The sequence below is a fragment of the Aythya ferina genome (genome assembly GCF_964211825.1).
Source record: "Aythya ferina genome assembly, chromosome: 1".
Classification (NCBI taxonomy): Eukaryota; Metazoa; Chordata; class Aves; order Anseriformes; family Anatidae; genus Aythya; species Aythya ferina.
The window spans coordinates 61,637,541-61,655,542 of record NC_140296.1 but is presented as its reverse complement, the minus strand read 5'-3'; the positions used below and the strand labels follow the sequence as shown (position 1 = coordinate 61,655,542).

Sequence of the window (18,002 nt, the reverse complement as noted above, 5' to 3'; positions counted from 1 at the left end):
ACAATTACTTTTCCCCCCAAACCTATTGGGGAAGCCCAACTCCTTTTAAATAAAGTCAGTGCTGGATTTTCTTCCAAATACCGAGCGTTTCTGTATGTAGACCATCACGGTATGCTAGCCCAACGGCGTTTGTAGGCAAAGGCAATCAAGCCCCAGGTATCCGTACAGATTTCAACCTGCCATGTCGGTTTTAAACCTACACAAAAGTTGTAACTTTGTTATTCACTAATGTATGCAAATTGTTACAATTTTTACGCATTCTGGAAATGTAGCAGTTTCTTTCAGTAGGAAATAAAAAACATAGCAAATGAACCCGCTGGAGTTTGGTGTGTTCTGATTACGCTGCCCCCAGAAGCTGAGCTGGGGGACGTGTCTGCCCTTCCTTCTCCTTTGCCACTGGTGGAAGCAATGCAGCCACTAACAGATGTAAAATCCCAGCAGAGGCACTTGAGCCTAAGTGCTAAGGAAGGCTGGTGACTAAAAATGGGTTTAGCTTAATAAATGCCACTTGGTGTAAAAGAAAGCCTTTATCCTTTTGAATAGATCACTTGTGTAATTTCAGATGTATAAGCCCATCTTCTTATTTAGCATCTCACAAAGTGATTTGAACATACAGAAACACAGTGGTAGGCATTTCGTTCACCTCCAAAATGCTCAGGTTACTTACTTCACAGGGGCTTAATGACCACCCAGGTACCACACCACATGTGCTAATTGCATTTTTCCACTTCTGAGAGCTGGATCCTGAGCCTGCCCTAGTCCCAGCACTAGGGAAAGCTCAGGGCAATCTGTGCAAAAACAAACTGGAAGGAGCCCAAGTCTTACAGGTAGGTGCTTGCGTGGTAATGAGGGAGAAGATTTCACGGACCAAGCCAGCAGCACTGTAGTAGGAGTTACTTCAAGGCTTAACATCATCAACTCCTTCTGTGCCTAAGAAAAAAATACCTCTGCTAGGGGTGTTTGGATGCCCGCACGCCCTGCATCTCATGCACCCCTTCTGCAAGGCCAGTACTTATTTACCTAGTAGTAGGTCCAATGTTTTTGCTGAGATTACATCACTGTTAGACATTTTGTTCCAAAGATTTTATTTGGATACTACAGGTATTTACAACACTGAGCAGCTGCAACCAAAACCAAGTCCTGTAATGATGGTTCAGCTTTTTTTCTCAGTCTGCTGCTCCACTCGTCCGCCTTCCACAATTTCCCAGGTCGAAACAGCACTTCTGTCCTGCAGGAACAAGGAAACGTGTTACTCTCATCAGCCTGCATCACACAGGGATCACTGGAGCTGGCTGCAGCCCGTTCAGCGCGCCCTGTAATGTACCAGATGGAGCTCAATGAGTGTGCAGATATTATTTTTTTTTTCTGTCTACTCCAACACAAACGTCACGCAGCAAAGCTATTAATCAAGTTAGGAAAAGAGGTGGTGATACCATCTCACAGGAATGCCCTCACTACCAATGCTCAGTAGTTGTAAAACAAGCCCAGACAATTCTTCACAGTTAAGAGAAAAATAATTTAAAAAATCACTACAAGAAAACAAGATATATTTTTCAGTGTTAGGCACTCATAATCATATTCTCATGTTTAAGTGGCTGGCCTACATGGAAAACATCTCTTCTGTGGTCAGTACACAAGAAAATATTGCCTAACACATTCCTCTCTGTGAATTTTTAGGATAGAAGCCTGTTGCTGTAAGAATCTGTAGTGCAATGTTATATTTTTGAAAGAGTATCATAACCAAACCGATAATTTCAGTTTTGATGTAGTCACTTGACCAGAGCTGTTGAAAATGACAAAAGTTTATCTGAATATTAAATGTTCAACAAGCTAAAATGTTAAAGGAGCTAACATAAGAAAGGCTGGAATACAATGTAGGATTTTCTTTGTATTGAAGTGAAAACTGTGATGCTTAAATAACTGTGTCATTTCACTTCATTATATGATATATCTTGCATTTAGTGCACACTTACTGTGACAAAGTTCTGGGAACAAAGAGCCATGAGGCCATGCCATGAAAGGCCAGGTGAGGCTGGCAGTAGAACTGCTCCAGTGGTAATAAACAGGAATTATGTAAAATATTTCCCTTTCTAAAATAAGCACATTGTTGTATCTCATACGAGCACGCTACAGCAACGCAACTCTGGTGTTCTGCTCGAGTTGTGAGCCGGCCAGAGGAGGTAAAAGGCTGCAAGCTGGGTGCTGCCACATTTAACCTCCAGGTGGGAGCCGTCAGTACCGAAACAGGGAGCTGGCTCCCTCCTGCAGGACGCAGGAAGAATCAGGGGTCAAAACACCACCAAGAGCCAGCCTGCACCTGGGGAGTTCCTCCAAAGGGGCACGGCCACAGTGATCGCAGCAGGGAATAAGCAACATGGCCCGGGACCGGGGAGACTCATATAAAAACTAAAATAAATTGGGCTGGATCCCGGCTAAGGCCAATTTCTAGGAGGTTATTAAATATCCGTAAATCCCTTTAAGAACAAAACAAAACAAATCTTCAAAGGGGCTGGGGGGGGGGGGGGGCACAGCTGTTTGGCCAGATGGATCAAACGGGGCCGCTCCTCTCCAAGGCTTGGATTTGCCTTCCTGACAGAGCAGCGAGGCTGAGGATTTAGCGACGTACAAACAAGGAAGCCGATGCTCCAGCTTCCCACGGGCTCCCTTTGCTTTCACAGCTGCAGCTCGCCACCGCTGGGCTCCGGCCCCCAACCCCACTTGTATCCCTTCCACATGAAATCCCGAGCGCTGCCCACAGCTCGCGCTTGATTTTATTCAGTGCATCGACAAGTGACAGCTCTCACGCTCGGCAATTATAGGGGATGTGTGCTGCTATCCCCTAATGTAATCGTGCTTCACGGCCTCCCGTGGGTAAAACGATGCAAGGAGGCTGCGCGAGGCTCAAAACACAAGCGAGGAACAGCGCGAACTGCAGGGAGGGAGAAGGATGCTGAGCAGAAAGTGGAGCGTGATCCTGCACCTGAGGAACAAGATCAAACTAATGCCATGGAGCTGAGATGAAAAGGGCAGTGGAGCAGGAGAAGTGGAAGAAGCAGCGCACACGGAGGAAGTCACGCAGCATCTTGAGATGGGGAGGAAGCAGTGAGCCAACAAGGGGATTTCTCTTCAGCGGGAGACACAGTCGGGGGAACGAAAAAGAGGAACAGTGGCGTTAGGAACGGGCTGAGAGCAGAAAGCACTATGGAAAAAGGAGTGCGACAGGAACCAGGCAAAGCACTTGTGGCTCAGGGACATTTAGGATTGCACCTGCCAAAGACAGAAGAGGCTTTCTTGCACGGACTTATCTTTTTGGTGGGGAAATGTGAGGAGGTAGAGGAAGGTATTATTTTCCTAAGTCATCTCAGTTTATTTTCCAGTTCCTCTGCAGCCTTCTTAAAATAGCACACGTTACTCCTAGCCTTTCTTGTGTGTTAAACTCGGACAATTTAGGGATTTCTGAGCATGAGGGGATTATCAGTGGCAAAATAATACTTCCTTAGTAACTGCAGTAGCTACAGCGTGCACGGAGACACGAGGCTGAGGGGAGCAGAAGAGAAGGCCAGCAGTACCATCAGGAAGAGCTCAGCTTCAGCTCAGCTCCTGCCTCCTGCCACTGCAGCTGTATGGGATGCAGGGTGTAACGAGGAAAGTTGCTGAGGGGGCAGGAAGGGCAGAAATAACGCTGCCTTAGAGACCCTAGCAGCCTCACAAGGCAAGTAGCTGTCGTCTACCTTGATGTGGATTCCAAAGGCAGCAAGGTTCCCGCGCAGGCCGTCACAAGCCTCCAGGAGAGATTTTCTCTCCTGCATTAACTTCTGTCTCTTCTCCTTCTGCTCTTGGTTTGGTCCTTTTGATCCCACGGCACCTTCTTCTGTTTGCATGGTGTCCGCTGCTTCTGGCACAGCAAGCGCGTAATTACGGACCTTTGTGCGGAAGCCCACGAGCTCGTCCATCACGTTGGAGAGCAGAGCCGCGTTTCCTCCTCCCGCAGCAACCTGTAAATCAAACGCAGGGTTTTAAAAACATCTGAGAACGATTTCCAAAATCCATCACAATTCAGCTGCGTGCACGGAGGCCTTCCTCGTCACCTCGCACAGCCGTGCACCTTCCACTGCAGCGGTGTGATTAACACATCCCACCCCCTGCTCGTGCTGGGCAGGAGTTAGGGCCCAGTCGTGCTTTGGAGTAGCTCGGGGTGTTCCTACACAGGACAGTGTCCACGGGAGGGGGAGCAGACGCTGCAGCAAAATGCAGAGCACAGCAGCACCGCGGGGTGAGGCAGCTGCCAGGGGCACTGGGAGCAGAAGAGGGGCTGAGTAATTAAAGGCAGAGGGGACCGACTGCATTTAGTCACAGAACAGCGGGGGGGGGTGAAAGGAAGCCTTTTCAGAGGTCACTGGCTGAAGCAAACTAAAGAGGAGGAGGAGGAGGCGAGGAGGAAGCTATTTAGGGGCCAGAGCTTGAGATGCTCGGTGCTCTCCAGGATTGTAAGAGGCAGCAAATTCCCCAAACTTTCAAAAGATGTAAACATGCTGAAGAAGTGGCTTAGGAGAATGAAGGAGGAAATAAATCTAAACGCCAGGAATGTCCCCTTGTAACCTGGGACAGGAAAAGAGCAGAGTAAATGCTCAAATGCAGAAGGGAGAGAAAAGACAAATGATGAGAGGGGATAAGAGCAGGCCTCTACAGACACCAGCAAAGTTGAAACAAGGCACTTATTTCATGACACAAAGGCAAGATCCTCCAAAAGGAGGGACAGCCTGAGAAATGGGATCAGTTCACCTCCTAAGCAAAACACTGCATAAAGTCTCCTGATCTCCATTTTCTTCTTCCGTAGTACCATCCAATCCAAAGGGCTTATATCAAATTTATGCAGAAACGTGTCCTTGCCTCTCCCACAGATCAGCTGTCACACCTGGACAACAGCACCTGTAGGCGAGCTAAAGGCCTTACCTGTGCCCCCCAGCTCTAAAGAGGCACGATGGTTTCCACTCGCCAGCTAGAAGCCCCCAGCAGTAGCCGGTAAGGCCAAGAGAAAAACGTTTACAGGACTTCAACCTGGCGAGGGATGTCTTTATCTACTCTCATAGCCCCCAGACCTTTGTGGTGTCTTGAGTAAGAAATCAAGATTTTCATTGATTCGGTTATTTGAGGGCAAAAGGAAAAAGCAGAGAGTCAGGGAAGGAGCTGCAGTGCTGTTCCTTCCTTCCTGCCTACCTCTCACCAGCATCTGCTGCTGACCCCAATACCCCAAAGAAAGTAGCAGCACACAAAAAAAGAAAAGCATTAAGGCACTTATTGCACTACAAATAAATATTCACTTGCATACAGACAGCTCAGAATAAGGAGGAATGGCTTCAACATTCAGACAGACACACAAATGTAAGTGTTGAGTATTTAGTGGGATGCTAAACATGGCAAACGCGTGCGTTATGAGGAGCAGCAAACAGCTGAACTGCATCCAGCAGCTGTTTCAGGAGAAATTTTCTGGGAAAATCCGCAAAGAAGCAAAGTAACTGAATGCACTGATTGCTGTACTGGATGAACAAGGTTATTTGTATTTCCCTATTCTCTTCTTCCCCTCCCTCAAAAGAAATTTCTGTAGAATGGTTTCTCTGAAGAAAGTTTTTAACTTTCAGCCCACACTCCTTTTAGCTCTTCAGCCCCACACTCCTCACGGAGCTGCAGGAGGTGAGCACAGAAGAGCTCGCTCATCTCCAAACCTTCAAACTGCTCCCCATCCATATACCAGGATATCACCTGCCTGTTCATTGTCCTCTTCTCTCTGCAGCACTTTGCATTGGGCTTTTCCTCTCTTTTTTCCCTCCCTGTTCCTGCCCTTTTTCAAGCACTGGCAGATAGGTAAGGTATTTCCAGTGAAGGCCCCTCCTGAGGGCAGAGCAGCCCCTTCCTCCTCACCTTGGCTTTCTGCAGAGGAGCCGAGCCCTGGCTCCTGCTGGGCAGAGAAGTATTTGTATGGCTACCAAAGTCAGCCTGGATGCCATCAGAAAACAAGGAAGAGCCAGGGAAAAGACAGACAGAGAACAGTACCAACATAAAGGCCTCCAGCACTAACTTTTTCTCGTTTTGTTCCTCCAACTTTCGTTCCTACAATGCGATCGCTGCAGAAGTCAAGCAGGAATACCCAGGGGAAGGAGAAAAGCCCCCGTTGTGCTTTACCCTTTTCTGCCTGCTCAGACGCTCTCTTAAAACATCTCAGCAGAAACCACAAGCAATGCAGGAGGGTTTACTGAAGCCATAGATAGCTCTGTTACACTTCATGCTTTCAGGAAGCGTTGCACAGCACCCAACACTAGCACCATTACCATGTACCGGTGTGCACAGAAGAGGTGTTTCATACCTGTCGTTCTTCAAGGGACATCCCAAGGGCCTTAAAAACGCCTTCTACGTAGGAAATAATGCTTCCATACACAACAGAGCTTCTGGGAGAGCCGCCATCCTGTTTAAAAAACACTCAAAAGAGATTGTCCAGTCAATACACATCACAGAGCTCGGCATCTCTCCACAGCCGCGGCCGCGAGGGAGAGCTACCGCTAATTCGATAGCTCCACCTCTGCCAGTAAAACCTGCCCCAAACGGGAACTTTTACGTGGCTATAAAAGCACCTCCAGCAATCCCCTTTGTGCCGTGAGGGTGAAAAGATGCAAGTAAATGGGGGAGGGGACGAGCTTATTACCAGGCGAGGAGGGGAGATGCATGCAAGCACAGCGCGTTGCACGTAAATTGGACCTAAAAATAGCACTGCTGCGCACGGAAACCAAACAGAAGAACAAAATCGCAGCTTCAAGGGCATCCTTAAAATAAAGGTCAAAAAAAAAACAAACCACCCTTTTTTGTGTCTTATTGATTTAAACAACATGAAGTCTGCTTTGAGATTGCTTATGGTGTTTTGTCGTGCCCTAAGAGCAGCAGCAGTGATGGACTAGTGTTTAAGGACATGGGTATTTCTTTCTCTCCTCTACATTTATTGCACTAAAAAAATAAATTCAAGATTAAGTGACAGACTGAAAAGAGATTTAAGGGACTAACACTTGCCTAAAAAAGAATAATGATATACACAACCAAATTAGCAGCTGGTGCTGGATTTTATCTGGTATCTCCACCAGGGTCTGAGATAAGCCATAACCTACAACTTCCAAACTGGAAGGAGCTGAAGTGAGCTGTTGAGGAAAGAAACAGGCACGTGCCAACTGAGATAAAAATTTTGAGAAGATAAACATAACTCATTCCTCTTTTTGATGCGAATTCACTCAGTTCTTAAGGAGAAAAAGCACCCACATGTTGACTAGGAGGTAAAACAAAAAGCTGCACTGCACCCAGAGGAGCGTCAAGACACCAAGACCCAGCTGACCCAGCTGACAAAACGAATTCAGAGAAAACGAGCAGCGACCAGCAATACGTGTATTTACGGAGCAGTAATGCTACTGCAGATCCCTACTGCAAACTGGCTTAAGCCAGGGATCTGTTTGGCGAGTGATTTTGTAACGAGAAGGGGCAGATGGGGCTGAAGAGGGAGTTTAAAATCGGCACCAAAACAAGACCAGGAGGAGGCAGGATGTTTAAAGCAATGAGCAAATTCTCTCTTAAAATTGGTTGTTGCTATATGCTCGACATCTCCTTCACAGCCCAACAAGGTGGCCGTCGTGAAAACAGCAATTAAGGAGCACAGCAGCAAGGCTGAGCTGTTTGCCTCGAGCGAGAAAGGGAGCTGTGGGTAAAAGAGAACAAGTCTTCAGACCGCCCAGAAGTGACCACCACCCCTTTCCTTACTAAGGCCAACTTCAAGGCATGGATACGAAGCAAAGAAGCAAGATGAGGCCGTAAAACCAGCATTAAAAATTAGCTGCATGTCACAGAGGCTTCGGGCCTTTCGAAAAGCCGAGGTATAAATAATATCGGGCAGCAGCAAAGAGAGATACTTTGGACACAGCGAGGCATAATACAATAGTCGTATATAATTCCTGCGCTACAGCCAGGACAAATGGGGACCATTAAGGTCAACAATTTATGGAGCTTTGTTTCTGCTGGTTTCTCGTGTGAACAATAAACTAATCTGTCTGCATTAAACAGTAGGACAGTGGACAGCTGTCATTTTCTGATCTCTGTATCCTAATGGGTTACCTTAGTAACAGCCTTAAGCTGTCTGTTGCCATGGTGAACGAGGTCCATAATTGCTGCAACAGCCCTGGAGGTGTCAAAGTCATCTGCAAGTGCAGCCTTCACGTTTACTTTTGTGCTGGCTAGCCTTCAAGAAGAAAAAAGGTAACGTTTAAGATAAGACAAACAAGATGCCAGCAGTAGGCTGAAGCCGTCAGCTAGCCGGGAGGAGTCACGGGAAGGACACCCGTTTCCTCCTGAGCTGCTCCGGGAGGGGAGATGCCGCGCCGATCAGGAGGGAACACATTTTTCGGGAAAAAACTTGACGCCTGTCAGACCCCAAAGCGCTAGATCCGTTCAATAAACACATCATTAATCACAGCAACCAGCCGCGGAGCGATGCTCGCCTTCATCGTTTAAAAACAGATGGAAAGCTGCCTTGATATGAAGCACATTAGCAGTTTTGCTACGTCCTTTTATTCTGGCAGCCCGTTCTTCATGCTGAGGGCACGCTTCTCTCCCAAAGCCACGCCACGCGCGTTGCTCCAGCGCTTAGCGGGAGAGCTGGGCCGGGTCAGGAGGGAGTCCTGTGGGCAGGATCCAGCTCCGAGGCAGGCTCTGCTTCCCTGTTTCCTAGGGTAGCCAAATTCCAGCTCTATAGGGTGAGATAAAGGTCTATCTATAGGGTGAGATATAGGGTCTGGTGGAAAAGCCAAGCCCGCCTCACACAGCCTGTGGGCGGCCTGCACTCGTCAGGCAGGGCCGCTTGGCAGGGCAGGGTGAGCTGAGCAGGGGGAACAAACAGCAAGCTGCCAACAATTGCTGGGGACTTTCTCTTGTACAAAGCTAGATGAACTGAATAGTTATTGCCACTGACACGGGGATGCTGCTCCACAGTAAAGCCGGAGGAGCAGAGTTACCCGGGGAGCCTCAAGCTACCGTAGTACCTCTGGGGATGGCCTCAACCCCATTTTGCCTGTTTCTGAGTGGTTTCTCCTGGAATACCTGCCTCTCTCAGGGATCAAATGGCTGCTACCCTAAATCCATTCACCTGAAGCTATTCCCTGTGAGTTTCCCCTTCTCCATGCAATATCTATCACTTTCCCAAAATAAGCACTTTAGAGATACCCAAGTTTTGCCTTCTCATACGTCCTCCACTGACACTCTATTTTGGCTTCCTTACATGCCTCACACCTCTAAGCCTTATCCCTCACCAGCAAGTCCCCTGGAGCCTCCAGCTGAAGGACAGCTTCAGCTGCCCAATATCACGAGTAGCTAATTCACCCCCTCTCCTTGTGACATGCTCCAGTGCTCCCTATGAGACACAGTGAGACGCAGTCGGTACAGCCACGAGCTCTTCAATATGACTGTGCACGCACCACCAAGAAACTTGTCTCTCACTCCATCTTCCCCTCTGATCGCATGCCTCAGAGCTGCCTGTACGTGTGGTGCTTCACTGCCTCTCCCACCCTAAATCCAGAGCACCAGGCTCCTCAGGTTTACTCCCAACACCATCCACATCTCCGCATTTGAGCAAGCTGCTCTAGTGGAAGGCGTCCATGCCCATGGCAAGGGGCTGGAATTAGGTGATCCCTAAGGATCCCTTTGAGCCCAAATCACTCTGTGATCCTGTAAGATGACCCAGTTTTTGTAAGGGACTCCAAAAGAGATTCTCCTCATCACTGCCAGGGTCCCAGCAAACAGAACGTCTTCTTTCCCTATGAAATCTCTCCTGACCAGTTTGAGTAGCCCTTCCCTCCTTCACACCAGCCTGTCTGCCAGTTTCACTGCAAGCTCCTGTACCCAAGGCTTGTCACTTTCCAGTTGTCTTCTTTCTCCTTCAGTCACTAACACACAGTTCTTCTTATGTCCTGGGTAGCTTTGCAACTTCAGACAGAGCTTTTCCTTCTACATCAGTCAGGAGGTGCAAATGTGCTTTTATTAGGTCAGGCACACCAGATAAACAACGTGATTGTACAAATACAATGCATTAAGTATAGCAGACTGTGAGGAAAAACAGTTGGCTACAAAATTAAAAATAAATCCACCCTACCCTCGGTGAGGGTAGCAGGGAAGGCTGCTTCCCAGCTCTTCTTCAACAGAACTCAGTATGTTGCGAAGTTCAGCCCTTGGAGCCTGCCAGCAATTTGCAAATTACTGCTCACATAATGACAATCTCCATCTAGAGGAAGCACACTTACCTTTCCCACAGTATGTCTTCTCTAACAGGGTCACATACCAGCTGTCCTTTTATATAAGCATTTGCATCTCTAATAAACGAGGAGATTGCCTGGAGAAGGTGCTTTGCATCATTCATGGTCTCGTCACTGAATTCTACTGCTAAGAAGAAAAAAAAACAAGCACTGTGCTATGGAGGACATTGCTGTCACACATGGGCACGATACCCTGAGCCACGGTAGTTCCAGGAACACAAGTTTGTAGTCACTTGTCAGAGCAAACTTTTCTTAATTGAACATTTAATTAGCAACTCTGCTTTTCAAGTGCACTAGGTGAATTAGATCAACATAAGAGACAATCATTATATGTGACAACAAGGAACCTACTGGAAAGGCTTCAGACTGGTGTGAAGATTAGAAGCTCTCTGAGGCAACACCTGCTTGAATTAAAGTATTTTTTTCAGTATTGAATCTTTCTGCCTGGTTATTAATCTCACACACTTGGATGGGATGTACTTCTAATTGTCCCTCCAGATTAAAGCTGGGAGAACCCACCTTTGATCTCCCCCTGAATTTCATTCCAGTTTTAATTTAGGTAGACACAGTCAGCCTTTGGAGACCTCGGAAGACCCCTAACCCTCACCACTGACTGAGGAATACAGGCACTTACCTCTAAGGGACTGTGTCACCAGCACCTAAACGCCTAGAGGCACCCAGCATGTTGCAGTCTAGGTCTGCACCAGGTAACTTCACCGAGGGCAGAAGCCAGATGCGAGCCCTGATCTCGGTGCCATTAGCACAAATCCCAAAGAAGCCGAGCTGTCCAAACACACTTTCTGCAGGATTTGTCCCCGTGTAACTGAGGCGTTAGTCTGGACTGTATTTGTCAGGTTTTCCACTTGTGTGTAATTAAAAATCTGCATTCCTGGCTCGTTAACATTGGTTTTAGAATTAAGCTGTACTAAGCTTTTAAAAAGACCGATGTAGTGACTTTTAGGAAACTGTGAGATATCGAAGGAGATCGTTTATATCCACTAAGATTACCCAGCTGATTACGCTGGTTACAGGGGCTCCGAGAGGAATACTTGATGAAAGTTTATTCTGATGAAGCTTTGATTAAAGCCATTCTTCTCCACTGATTCAGGGCATTCTTCTAACCCGCCCCGTGCTGCAAACGCACCACGGGGCACACAGGCTGCTCGAGCAGCTTTCCATCTACCCCTTCCCTCCCTGCCATGGAAACCATCGCTGCTAAATGACGAATAACAGAGTGTTTGCTGCTAGCACCAACTTTTGGAGACCTGAACGAGGAAAATGTTTCAGTTCCTTCAAGTACAGAGTATCTCTGAGTCTGTTCCAGAGGCAAGCAGAGGGTTTTTGGGGTAAACCTAACACAGGTCACAAAAAGGCACAAGACGAGCACCAGATCTACACAAACTACAGCACCAAAGGACCATCTCTGAAATATCCAGGGAAATCGCGAAGTACTGACCATATGCTCGATATCCTCAGAACAAAAAACTCAGTAAGGAGAGCAGAGAGGCCACAAATCAGCGATTACAGCATCGGCAGTGGCAGCGGCAGACCACGCTGCTCTTCTGTTGCACGTCTTATTTTCCCCTAACACCCCGCTCAGCACTTGGCGTGCACAGCAGCAGACACGCAGGGCTAAGCTGGAGGCAGAAAGCCACACGTGGCAATGCCACCCAGCATTTGCTACCTGGCTTCTTTAAGCAGAGGAGCAAACTGCAGGCTGTCACTGCTGCAGCACCCAAGCACAGAGGGAGACGACTAGCATCTGTCAGGCCTCATTTCTCAGGCTTTATTTCCAAAGCTGTTTCACTGGTTGTGTCTCCTGGGCTGTTGTGTGCTCCTACTGCTAAGTAGCACCGATGGCTGCAGCCCGTGGTGACCTGCCCCCAGCCCCAGGCAACGCAGCCCCTTCTTCACAGAGGAGCTTTATCCTAGCGGACAGCACCTCCATGCTTCCAGAGGAAGACACCAGCCTCATCTGAGCGCTCCTGAAGGCCTTTTATGGGCTCAATGAACGCTGCCCATCTCTCCAAGCTGATATTCCAGCAGGGTAACGTGTTCTCCTTCCAAGGCTGGGATGGCAGGAATCACCACCAACAGGCTCAGGCTGCAGGAAGAGTTTTAGGAACAGAAGGTGCTCGGGATCTCACCTCTAATAAAAATACTGTGGAAGCAGGCAGCAAGGAGAAATGCAGCGGTCATCTTTGAACTGAGCTGACGGCACGGGCACGCTCTGACTCACTGCACAGTAAGTGCCTGGCTCTGCCCGTTTGTCTGACAAGGGGCCTGCCTCATCATGTGGCAGTGCTGCACACCTTCCAGCAACCCATATCTGTCTGCACAGCGGCTTACTGGCATTATATTGACACAACACCACCGCTTCCTTTCAGCAAAGCCACCTAGATTTGCACAGGCAGCCTGTTTTTTTTATCGTAGGAAGATATTTATCTGAGAAGGACGTGGCGATTCTTTGCCTTACTTCTCAGGTTGGTTCAAAGGCAGCCAGGAGCTCAGGAGCAGTGCAGAGAGGTGTGCAGGCATCCTCAGCTGCAGGGCTGCCCGTGCCATCCCTCACCCCTGAGGCAACTAAAGCAACCCAGCCTCTCAGCTTTTGTTTCTAGAACAAACACGTGTGTGACAATGCTGCGGGTGCCAGCCTTTTTTCTTCATCCTTTGTTTTATTCACTCCAGACTCCCACCACTCACTCTCCTACTATTCCAAACTTCCAAGTATTTCAGGAACACGCAGCCTTCCCGGTGCCTTTGGCTGCCTTAGGAAAAGCAAGGCTCTGCCAGGCAGGTAGCTCCTGCAAGTAGCCAGAGGTATTAATGAGCAGAAAGATCTCCCAGCCCAGTAACTGCCTGTCTGTGGGGATGCACAGCGTGTTAGGCATTAGCAAAGCCACAGAGCCTTCACCACGTCAGTTCTCCCAGTCCTACTGCTAGGTGTGCTTTATTTGAGGCATCTCGAGGCTGGATTAATAACACAGCAGGCGTTTCAGCGTGCTCCAGCATCTCAGCGCAGTACTAGGAGAGCTGACAAATCACATTATCCGCCAGCAGCCATGGTGCTACCATCCACTTTTGGCAGATATCAATGAACTGGTTTAAAAAAAACCTGGTGCTATCCACACAAAAACCTCCTCTGGTTAAAAGCAGCGCCTGCCTGATGGCAACACTCTGGTGGAGAGAGAGGGAAGCCAGCAAAATTCCCCCACAGCTTTCCCTGCCAGCAGCTCCTGCCAGCTTGCCACGATCATCAGCTCATCAAGTGTTCACCCAAGTGAGCTGCACCGCCCTGAATGCCGAGCAACTCCACGGGACAAAAATAAAATAAAAATAAAAAATTATTAGTAAACCCTTGCCGTACCATAGAGGAACGGAAGGTAAAGCTCTACCTACATATGTCTCTAAAAGCAGTTGGTTGTGACTGAAATGTAACTGGCTGCAACAGATGCAAATCAGAGGTGCAGGTAATTCATTAATTGAAAGCGTAATTAATTCCGAGTTGTAATTAACCTCAGTTTCAGGAAGGTATTTAGACAAACAGTTAAGTGCTGCTCTTGGTAAAGATGCCTTCCTAAATGTCAGCCTAAGAGCAACCCCACAGAGCACAGCAAACCTGCCCGCTTAGGGTGGGAGCTGCGGGGCACGGCAGGAGGAGCCCCCTCCTCTACACCACCAGGTCTCCGCTTGGGGAGCTGTGTGTGAAAAGCCAGGCGTAGCTTTTCCTTACCTGAGCTGTACCTGCTGCGCAGACAAAACATCCGGAATTGATCCGATGAAGACTTCTCCAGAAAATCCTAAACTCCACCCAGAAAAAGACAGCTTTAGTATCGCGTCAGATCATTTCTTAATCTGTTGTTAATTCTCTTACGCTGGTTTTACAGCATATTTCAGGCAAATTGGCATTACAAAGAAACTCTGTCCTTTAAATTAGGTTTAAAACTTTAAATGAGAAAACTTGTTCAGAGTCTGAACTAAATAAAATCGAATTCCATCGACATACAATATGATATATACATAGAATATATAAGTATACATGTAATGTCCATCACAAATATAAAACACTGAAAAATACTTTGTTAGGATGATCAAATGTTTATGCATTGAATAAAGACCTGTGCACAAAAACAAACTAAAATTACTAGACTAAGAGGTGGATACAAACCTACAGGAAAGGACAACTCCTAAGTTTTTGCAAAGTTCCTGACAAAGAAAAACTTCCTGAAGAAGAAAATGAGCGGACCTTTTCTGGAGGAGTAGCTTATGAAAGAAAACAGGGGAGCGAACAAAAAGCTTTTTTTAAAAAAAAATATATATATATATATCACTGCAATTTATCTACGCTAGTTGTGAAGCCTCATTAATTTCACCCTGCTACTTATCTAGCTTTAAAAATAATTTACTATCCCGACAAAGAACTATTTCAGTGCTTGGAAGGGACGCGGATAAAACATTCAATCCCTTGACAGCTCTGCTCTCAGCAAGCCGGTTGAACAAGGTGGCAGATTAACTGAACATCGCATACCTGCCTCTTTTTTTTTTTTTTTACCCCCAATTTGCAAATTGGTGCTAGTAAGTTTGTAACACTGAAGTACCACTGAAATAGAAAATCGTAAGGTGAAGTCAGTACAAGAAGAAAACACGGGAAGTGTCATCTGCTTAAAGATGCACATTTCGGAATTTAGCTTCTGCTGCCAGACTAAACCAGCCTGAACACTGAAGGTAGCAAAATGTCAGCAATGTGCAGTCTCTCAAGTGAAAGTAGAAATAATTGAGGCAATCAGTGCAAGCTAAATCAAGAAACAGATTGTGAAACTAAGTGGTCTTTTTTCTTTTTTTTTTTTGGGGGGGGGAAATAAACTTAACCCATAACTTTATGTACTCAGTGTTCCCAGAAGCTTTATGCGAATACACAGAAGGAAAACAAAGTCAGTAAAGTAAGGAAATAAATTCCACTGAGGAAAACTTTGAATTTGGGAAGGGGTCATCCAAATTGCAGAAATCAGTTCTGCGTTTCATTAAAAACAGAGCACGGAGGAAGAAAGTACTCGTAAATCTTTCCAAGCGGGTTGCTTGGCCGTGCATTATCGCCACGCACTTGATTTTGGAGGTCAGAATTAATAGCCTTTATATAAAAAAAAAAAAAAAAGAAAAGAAAAAAAAACACACGAACAAGGGGGAAGAAAAATAGCGCAGCTGGACTGAGAGCATCCAGCACGGCTGCAGGAAAGGAGAGCCATGCCTCAGTGGCTGCCAGGAATGCGCTCCGCGCTCCTCTGCCACCCAAGACAAAGGAAAAGCCGCCGGCACCATCCGAGGCCGTGAATTTTTCAGAGCACAGGCACGGAGCTCCATACAGGGCTTAGCGCCCAGGCTGCAGAAAGACTGTATGGGAAGAAATCTGGCTCACTGGACTGAAAGTTACTTGCCGGAGAGGATTAATACTTGCTCACCATGTCTAATCGCAGAAATTAAAAGAAGAAACCCACAAGGAAAGGGAGAAGGCCCTGAATGTTTTGTTGCTGAGCACATCGCTGCTGGCTACAAAGAAATTTCTGCATGCCTCCTGCACAACACTTTGCTCCATACAAAGAAGTGCCACTGCATAGATGCAGGGGAGCATTTCTATACATTTTTTTTCGTTGTGTGCATTGCATTCACAGCCACTCCTCCACTCTGCATCTGCTTGGACTCAGGAAAGTGCTGTGAAAATGGTGAGGGATGGATAATTTTCCTAGGGGAGGAGAGGCTTAGCTGTACACACACGAGACGAGATGGGAGAATTCAGAATAAAGCAGAACTCCCTTTAAAAGGACTGTAATTAGTCTTCCGAGAGGGCAGAGGGGAACGTGTGTGCTGAAACAGCCTCTCAAGCTTTGTCTAAAGGAGGAAAATTACCCGCTTCGAACAATAGGTGTCAGCCATCGCTGGAGCTGAGATGGTGTTAAGTACAGCGTATCACCAACATGCTGACACAAACCCTGCCCTGCGCTGTGCCACAAACTTTGGCTCAACCCCTTTGTGGGCCTTCGGTGAGGAAAGGAGAGGATCCACAAGTGACTGACTCACTGAACTGCTTCTGGTGAATGGCTCCTTCTCTCTGACACGGTAAAACAGGATGTATTTGTGCAGCTTGGAGGTATGAAAAGACAAAGGTTTCTGTACATCATCAAAAAGGTGACAGTAAAAAAAAAAAAAAGAAATAAAATAAAGGAGAAGACAAGAGCCCATTATGATAGTGTAGTTGCAGAATACCTGATAAATTACTAAGAAAATGCTGAGACTATGTCACTTCTCACCTAAAGCAGGACAAGGAAAAATATCCACCCTTGCCTAAATCCCAAACTCATACATGATAGATAAGTGTACAGCATTATTGCAACGCAGATTTCTGGTACTAGGCACAAATGCTGCTCCTACAAACACTCTCCACTCAGTGAGACCCAAGTTATGAACAATCCCTGAGTCACAGCAGGTTTCCTGCATCCCAACAGAGTAACAGGTACATCTGCATTAGAAAAACACCCTGCCTCACTTCTTCCACTGCACTATAAGCAAACGCTCATGTGTTTTCTCAAAAGAAAGCTGTGATTAATACTTACGTGTTACATACATACATCTCTTCAGCTCACAAAAATAGATTACCTTAATTGTTATGTAGTTTTTTAATGACTTGGACATTTTTTCTTGACTTCCTTTAACGTGCAAATGCCCTAGAAAAAAAAAAAAAAAAAAAGGAATTGGGATAAGTTAGTATTCTTCTCAATGGGCAGCGAATGAGGAAAAAACTCTGGAGTCTCAGGAGGCATACGCTGAGATGGACATGTGCCAACCATCTCAATGCAACATGTAAATTATTGTTCAAAAGCTTGGCCATGCCACCCTCAACATGGGCTGGGTGAATTTTAAAACAGAAGAAAATGTTACTCAAACAAGAACCACCCTAGGAGCAGAGACATGAGGGAAAAATAAAAGGAAAAAAAAAGTCTTCCTTAACCAAATTGATGATGAATTGATAAAAAACAAACAATCAAGCACTTTTCAGTCTTCACAGAAAAGTACTTTACCTGTTACCTTGGACTTCCCAGAAATGTTTTAAGACTTGTAAAGATCATCCAATTATCCTGCAATACGATGTTCTTGAAACCCAACTTTCTGTATGTACTACTCACTACTATTTTTTTTAATCCAAAAGTGTATCGTGTTAATCCAAAATACCTCAAGTGTAAAGTTTTCTGTGCATCCCCTGTTCTGAAACTCAATCTACCAAAAACTTGGAAGGATTTGGTTGCCAGAATGGATTAGAGGGGATAAGGAAGACACTCATATCTGAGGATCTGTTTTCTGAAGTTTGATTTTAAGAGATACCATAAAGCAAGTCAAAGCTTTTGAAAGGCAACTGGTAGATTTTGCTGCTCAGAAGTAACTTTCTGAAAAAGCCGTCTGTGTTTCTTCTGGATACTTATGCCAAAAAATCTGACAGGAGCTTATAGTCACAGAGAAGAGTTAGTGAGGAGTACTGTACTTGGGAAATGAAGTCATGGGCACTATCCGGGAGCATGTTTCCTTGAAGTGGGTCTAGTGAAGGCAGTGGGGAGCATCCAAGGTGGCCAACCAGACCTTCTCCCTGCGTGCTGAGTCCCCCTGCACAGCTCTCAGCTGTGCCAC

The 18,002-nt window shown here is 46.5% G+C and overlaps 1 protein-coding gene across 7 annotated transcripts in view; it reads right to left on the bottom strand.

The window, feature by feature from the left end:
- Positions 1-1,068: 1,068 nt before the first annotated feature.
- CARS2 (cysteinyl-tRNA synthetase 2, mitochondrial) overlaps positions 1,069-18,002 on the bottom strand; it is a 34,650-nt gene continuing 17,716 nt past the window's right edge. For 4 of the 7 annotated variants that reach the window (XM_084515223.1, XM_084515226.1, XM_084515227.1 and 1 more), the window contains 7 exons: positions 16,980-17,047; positions 14,065-14,131; positions 10,320-10,458; positions 8,143-8,266; positions 6,362-6,460; positions 3,732-3,995; positions 1,069-1,228 (listed from right to left, as the gene is read on the bottom strand). In XM_084515223.1, coding sequence (XP_084371349.1) covers positions 1,154-1,228; positions 3,732-3,995; positions 6,362-6,460; positions 8,143-8,266; positions 10,320-10,458; positions 14,065-14,131; positions 16,980-17,047 — 836 coding nt within the window. In that variant the 3' untranslated portion in view covers positions 1,069-1,153. Of the gene's footprint in view, positions 1,314-3,731; positions 3,996-6,361; positions 6,475-8,142; positions 8,267-10,319; positions 10,459-14,064; positions 14,132-16,979; positions 17,048-18,002 lie in introns of all 7 variants that reach the window. The other 3 variants (XR_014691730.1, XM_084515224.1, XM_084515225.1) reach the window with 3 other exon arrangements.